At 42.4% G+C, this 6,628-nt stretch overlaps 1 protein-coding gene across 1 annotated transcript; it reads left to right on the top strand.

The window, feature by feature from the left end:
* The first annotated feature begins 2,737 nt into the window (after nucleotides 1–2,737).
* On the top strand, nucleotides 2,738–4,378 carry LOC106012577. The gene has a single exon (XM_013085922.1). The coding sequence runs from the start codon at nucleotides 2,738–2,740 to the stop codon at nucleotides 4,376–4,378; it is 1,641 nt and encodes a 546-aa protein (XP_012941376.1).
* The last annotated feature ends 2,250 nt before the right edge of the window (nucleotides 4,379–6,628 follow it).

Genomic DNA, 6,628 nt, shown 5'->3' with positions numbered 1-6,628 from the left:
CCCGCCCCATTTTTCTCTATCCGATCGATCGTCTCTGTCTCTCTCCATCTCTTTCTCTTTCTTTTTCTGTTTCTGCTTCGTAACATTGTGCTTTCTTTTTGTGAAGTTTTCCCCTTAGGCCGTTGACTGAAGTTTCTGGGGGCTTCAAAAATGCCTGGTCAAACCATTTCAATAGTTTCTGTAGTAATGGTACATCATGTGTACGCCTTCTAGGATGTGAATCCCTGAGGAGACATGACAAAACAATCTGTTATGTGATGGTGAACTCGCTCCAAGGGCAACCAACCCCAGACCCTGACTTGAAGAAGTGAAGTTAAGTAAACTATACCTCAGTCAAAACTACATGCTGCCTGTAGTGCCAGTGATTCTGCTACAACATGGTCATTGAGGCACGCTTTTGGCGGTCTGGTCTCATTGATTGTACATCATGTGCACTTACATAATATATGTGTAAGGCATATGCTTGTATTATGCAGCGCGTTCTATTGACAAAAATCAGATTATATTTTTGATTGCTTTTAAGAACAAGATCTTAAGAGGGCTAAGCGAGTTGGAAGCCTTGTGGTTAGGCTACCAGACTTGCAATCTGCGAGTTTTCAGGGTTTTCCAGAAACCTTGACCTACACCAAAAGTGGGCATTGCCCTACCTATAGAATTTCCAGGAGAAGTGTGGTTTCTCTGTTTGTTTGGTTATATACAGATAATAGAGAAAAAAACTCTCTTAAAGAAGGTGAACAAGGGCAAAAACTTTACCTTCGATTTACTCAAAACAGGTTTTTTTCGGGATAGCCCCCTTGTACGCCCCCTTGTGCTTAAAAGCAACCATTTAGGAGGTGGGCTGCTTTGACCCTATATCTAAGGACCTTCTTCTCTGTCCAGGATTTGAACCCGAACATGGTGTATTTTTGGTAGAACCACTTGCAAAAAGACTGCCAGTAGGTACCACAAACCCCCGCCTCTGCGCAGTTGAAAACGTGTAGGAAGCTCGAAATTTGGTCATTTTTAATCAACCATAACTCTTCTAATTTGACACCAATCTTCACCCCGTTTCGAACTAAGTCAGTTCAACTACTGTTTTTAGCTAAAATCAAACTATTGAGGACGGCACGGAACGAGATATTGTATAGTAAGCTATCTAAAAGGGTCGCCGAAATGCACGGGAATGCGTTTTTCGCGTCATTTTTCATGCCGGCCGCGGCGACAAAAATTTAGGGTGCCTCATAAAAAGCCTTCGCGCTACGCGCCTCTATAACTGCTATAGTCATGAAACAAAAAGTGCAAGAACGAGCTTTGAATACGCTTTCACCCGGTACCAAGCGCTTGTTGCTAAAGTTAATTGTTGACCCAGAAATATCGGGAGTTTTGGAACCTATTTTTAGAATGGAAATCTCCAAGTCTGACCAATGATTGGTCGAAAGAACCCTGGTCTACTCAAAAGTGGAACATGTCAAGGGAATCGTGTGCAAAAATGACTACGATTGGTCTGGCAGCCGTTTAGCGCCGCTTGTTTTTGTAACAGGGTTGCCAATTTGGCAGATTTTCTGCCAAATGTCATTTTTTGAGCAGAATTTGAAGTCGTCTGGTAGAAAAAAAAAGGTTTGGCAGATTGACAGATATTTGGCAGATTTTATTTTCCGAGGCCTAGGAATTAGGAATGAACGCTTTTACTTTTACAGCACTAACATTGTCTCAATTAATTCAGTCTGATGATTTGATTGTGCCAAAACTACAAAATAGGTCAAATCACTTGGTTTGATTAACCAGATTTTTGTGGCAGGTTCGCCGACAATTTCCTGCCCAGCCAGTTCAGTCAGCTATTTCGAGATCCGCTTTTTTGGCGGTTTCACTTTCAATTTCACGACTCACTTTTAAACTCTAGATCTAGGCCCAGGCCTATTCTGCTAGCTCACGTGGGAAGGGTCTAGAATCTAGATCTAGTGGGTACATCTATCTAGTCGTAAGAAAGCATCATGGCATCGAAGTGGAAAGAAGCGTATGCTAGTGGACGAAAATTTCAGAAAAAATGGGAAGAAGAGTTTCCTTGGCTACAAAAAGCACCTGGTAGCAGTGACAGAGCCTTTTGAAGGTACGTGTACATGCTAATAGTAATAATATACACACAACATAGATCTAGATTTAGAGGGAGAGAGGGAGGGATAGATAGATAGAGAGAGAGGGGGGTCTTAGAAATGTTAATTTTGTAGGCCCTTAGATCTAGAGTCGTTATAAATGTCTGTCCCGCCCTTTGTAAAACTGGTAACACGAATATTCGCCATAGTAGGCTATTTCTTTTTCAGCCCTGCTCCCCCATTGAAACTCTTTAACGCCGCTACGCTGCCTCCAATGGTCTCTATCTTTGTTTTTTTGGTACTGCAAATGAAGTAGTCTACCGGTACCCCGGGGGTTAAGAGTTAATGAAAACACAGTAACTACGGTATGGAGAGTGTAGTCATGATCGGGCGAATTTGCATTACGTTTCAAAGATAAAGAATGCATTTATTTGATGACGCTTTTCTTCTTTCAAACCCAAAGCGCTTACAATCTAGTCTAGAGAATTAACATACCACTAGGCTATTGTCAGACAACACAAACAGCTGTATTGTCATACTGCTTTTTGTAAGATTCTTCCTCTATCTCATCTCCCAACCACAGACACTGCAATGCAGACATTGCTCCCAGACACAGCGTTCTTAAAGACCATGAAAAGGCAAAGAAACATTTAGAAAAGGTTTCCGCAATGAACACTTCGGCCCTTCTCAATGTAGTCAGAACACCCCGTGCGGAAAAGAAAACTGTCCCAACTGAGCAAAAAGCGGCGGAAATTGAATTGGCTGTTTTTGTGGCTTCCCACTCATCTATTAGAGCAGTGGACCATTTGGGAGAATGGATACGTCAACGTGGAGCCGGCAGCACACTTGGCAATTTGCGATTACATCGAACCAAATGTGCGTCGATCATTAGGAATGTTCTTTCACCTGCATTGAAGGATGGACTAAAGAAGGCAGCTGGTGGGAAAAAGTTCACCCTGATTGTGGACGAGTCAACAGATGTAGGATGCCAGAAACTGTTGTGCCTCATTATTAGGTATGTGGACAGCGAGAAAGGAGTTGTGGACGCTTTTCTGGGCCTAGTACCGGTACTGGAAACCAATGCTGAGACACTTTTCCATTCCATGAAGAATGAGTTGGAGACTTTTGGTTTGAGTTTGGAGGACTGCGTAGGCTTTGCGAGCGACGGTGCATCCGTCATGGTAGGGGTTAAGAACAGTGTGTGGACAAGGATCAAGAATGTTTCCCCCAACTGCATACAAATGAAGTGCATTTGCCACTCACTGGCCTTGTGCAAGCAACATGCTTTTGCAAAACTAAAATCTAATCTTGGTTTTTTGCTCACAGAGGTGCCATCTTGGTTTTCCCACAGTTGCCTTCGGCGGGATGCGTTTCAACGAATCTTTGACACCCTGAATGCTAATAGTGAATCAGAGAGTGGCGTATCCCACCCAACACCTTTCATGAGAGCATCAGCAACCAGGTGGTTAGTGAGAGGAAAGGTATTGTATAACATTCTTGTGAACTGGGAGGAGCTGATATGCTACTTCAACATTGCTGAGCTGGAGAGTCCAAGTGACAGGAAGTACAAGGCTCGGTTGATAAAAGATATGCTGAACGACAGAATGAACTTCCTGCTCTTTCACTTTGCTACCCCTGTAGTGCAGGAATTTGAATGCATCAACGCAAAGTTTCAATCGAGCAATGCAGATCCCCATGAGTTGTCCAAGGAGCTCATTACATTCCACAGGAGCTTGCGCTCCAGACTGTACAATCCTCTAGGAGAGAAAAAGGATATTGCAAGTTGTGACTTTGGGTACAAGTTTGTATCCGAGTGTGAAAAGTACTTGATGGAAGTTTCTGAAGACAAGAAAGAAGCAGAAGTCAAAAGAGTTGCAGCGACGAAGGAAAGATGTCATATGATGCTTGTGGAAGCTGTGCGTCAAGTTGAAGAGCGCCTGCCTAGCCCCGAGAACGTGTTTGTTGGACTAAGCCTTCTTAGTCCTCTGAAAGTCTTGAACCAACTGGACAGGACCCGGTTTGAGGATTTGCCTTTCCCTCATCTCTTCGGGGAAAAGGTGAGCACAATAGAAGAGCAATACAGAAGAATTGTTCTAGTCGATTGGTCATCTGAGCCTGTCTTCAAGGAGTCATCAGTTCCCAAGGAGACACTTCAATTTTGGGAAGGCATCAGGAAAACTCCAATGAAAGAGCTTGCAGAATATGCCCTCACCTGCCTTCTCACTCCTGCAAGCAACGCTGGAGTCGAAAGAATGTTCTCTCTTGTTAATTGGGCTATGAATTTGCACTACTGTGAATATGTTCTGTAAGTTTCATTTCTTTTCAGCAATAACTTTCCATTTTATTGATATCTGAAATCAGTCTTTTTAGCATTTTTGAATTAACATTATATTATGCATCAAGGAGTAATTTTTTTCCAATTTTAAGTCTCTGTATTGGCTTAATTTAAACTCTGATTGTCCTCATCTTGGTATTTTGCATAGTTTATACTGGCACCTGTTGAAACAAATAATAATACACACTTTATGTACCTGAATATATTTTCTGTGAACTCACAAAATCGCACTTTTTAACGTGATTTTAAAGTTGCCAAAAATTTACGACGTCCACAAATTTCAAACGCCTGTCATTTTTTAAATTTATTGTCCGATTTCTATAATTCAAACACCAAAGTTCATGGTTTGCATAGTTCTTTATGATGCAACAAACATAAGTTTGATCAAAGCACTTTGAAATTTTGGTTTGTGGTACCTACTGCCAGTACTCGGAGGACCCATTAGTGTACAGTAAGTAACAGGAGGTGGTGATGACGGAGGTCTTCCCCACAGACGCCATACATTCTAGCGCGCGCACACACAAATTGGTGTCTGCTCTCTCCCTCCCCCCCCTCTCTCTCTCTCTCTCTCTCTCTCTCTCTCTCTCTCTCTCTCTCTCTCTCTCTCTCTCTCTCTCTCTCTCTCTCTCTGACACACACACACATATAATAGAATCTACAAATATTTTATAAAAATAATGTAATTCTCTCTCACAATATTATTTTATTGATCTATCTACCTCTCTTTATGTCTTTCTGTTCAGTCTCTCTTTCACACTCTCTCTCTCTCTCTCTCTCTCTCTCTCTCTCTCTCTCTCTCTCTCTCTCTCACACACACACACACACACACACACACACACACACACACACACACACACTTCTACAGACACACACTAAATAACGATGTAATAGTACCCCTTCTCTCTCTCTCTCTCTCTTTCTCTCTCTCCCTCTCTCTTTTACACACGCTCGCACACACACTAACAAGCACGCACGCATCCTCTCTCCATCCCCCCACGCGTGCTGTCTGTCTGGTGGTGTAGTTGCCTCAGTTATTTCCCGCCCTCCACACACACACACACACACACACACACATACACACACACACACACACACACACACACACACACAGAGAGAGAGAGAGAGAGAGAGAGAGAGAGAGAGAGAGAGAGAGAGAGAGAGAGAGAGAGAGAGAGAGAGAGAGAGTACTACACGGACACGCGCGCGCGCCCAAAGAGTTAACAAGGGGGATATCAGACCTGACCCCTGACCGCTGACCCGGACCTGCCCTTTCCACTACCGCGGGAAAGGTCAACCAGCATGACTGCCGATCCTGCTACAGGAGAGAGAACACGTGGTTCGCTCTCTGACACTGAAAGAGTGAGAGTGACCAGTGGTCAGTGGATTTGGCGGGATCACGTACAATGATGTAGTGGGGAGAAAAGTAAAACGTAGGAGCCCCGGCACAAAGACAGGTCTGTCACGATGAGTCTGTTGTTAGATAGTCGGAGCCAGAGCCAGATGTTGACCGTATTATTTTTATTGACATAGTCGCACACACTTGACTCGGATGAATTCCTAAATGAATTTCCTCAAACCTTTCTATTTTTTTTCTTTTACTTCTACTGTCTGTCATGGTGTAAAGCCTCTAAGCAGACTCTGTGGGAGGTTGGCAGGTGCTCTGGTGTGGTTTGTTCCTTCTTTCCCTTCAAACATCTATCATCCTTATCTCCCCCACCCCTTCTTTTTTTTGTTTTGTTTGTTACTCTCTTGCAACACCTCTATTCTTCGGCACTTTTACGACCTTATTGTGTTAAAAGTGCCGTAAAACACTTACTAAATAAAACCAAAAACAAAACAGACTAATATGATATTATTGTATGAATAAAAAGCCAGCATCACGATCTCAGTAATATGAGTGAAAATTCAATTTAAAATAGAAATAGATCTATGCATGAAATCTCGACTTGAAATGTATGAGTGTATCAGAGCCGCTTGATAGCTGGTTATCATCTTATAGACGATGTCGACGGACCATTTCCCACATTTTTTATAGGCCCTACCGATAAATATGTATTATGGCCTTTGTAAATGAATGTAAAATAGATTCAACAAACCCAAAGACGTCATCTCAATACATTTTTATAAGTAGGCCTACTGAAAATATTTATTTTAAAAAAATTAAATACAGCGAATAGAAATTGTTCTGGAAACATGATAGATACTTATATATATATATATCTAT

The sequence above is a fragment of the Aplysia californica genome, unplaced genomic scaffold (genome assembly GCF_000002075.1).
Source record: "Aplysia californica isolate F4 #8 unplaced genomic scaffold, AplCal3.0 scaffold00419, whole genome shotgun sequence".
NCBI lineage: Eukaryota > Metazoa > Mollusca > Gastropoda > Aplysiida > Aplysiidae > Aplysia > Aplysia californica.
Note: the sequence above shows the minus strand (reverse complement) of the source record. Positions and strands in the feature narration are given on the sequence as shown.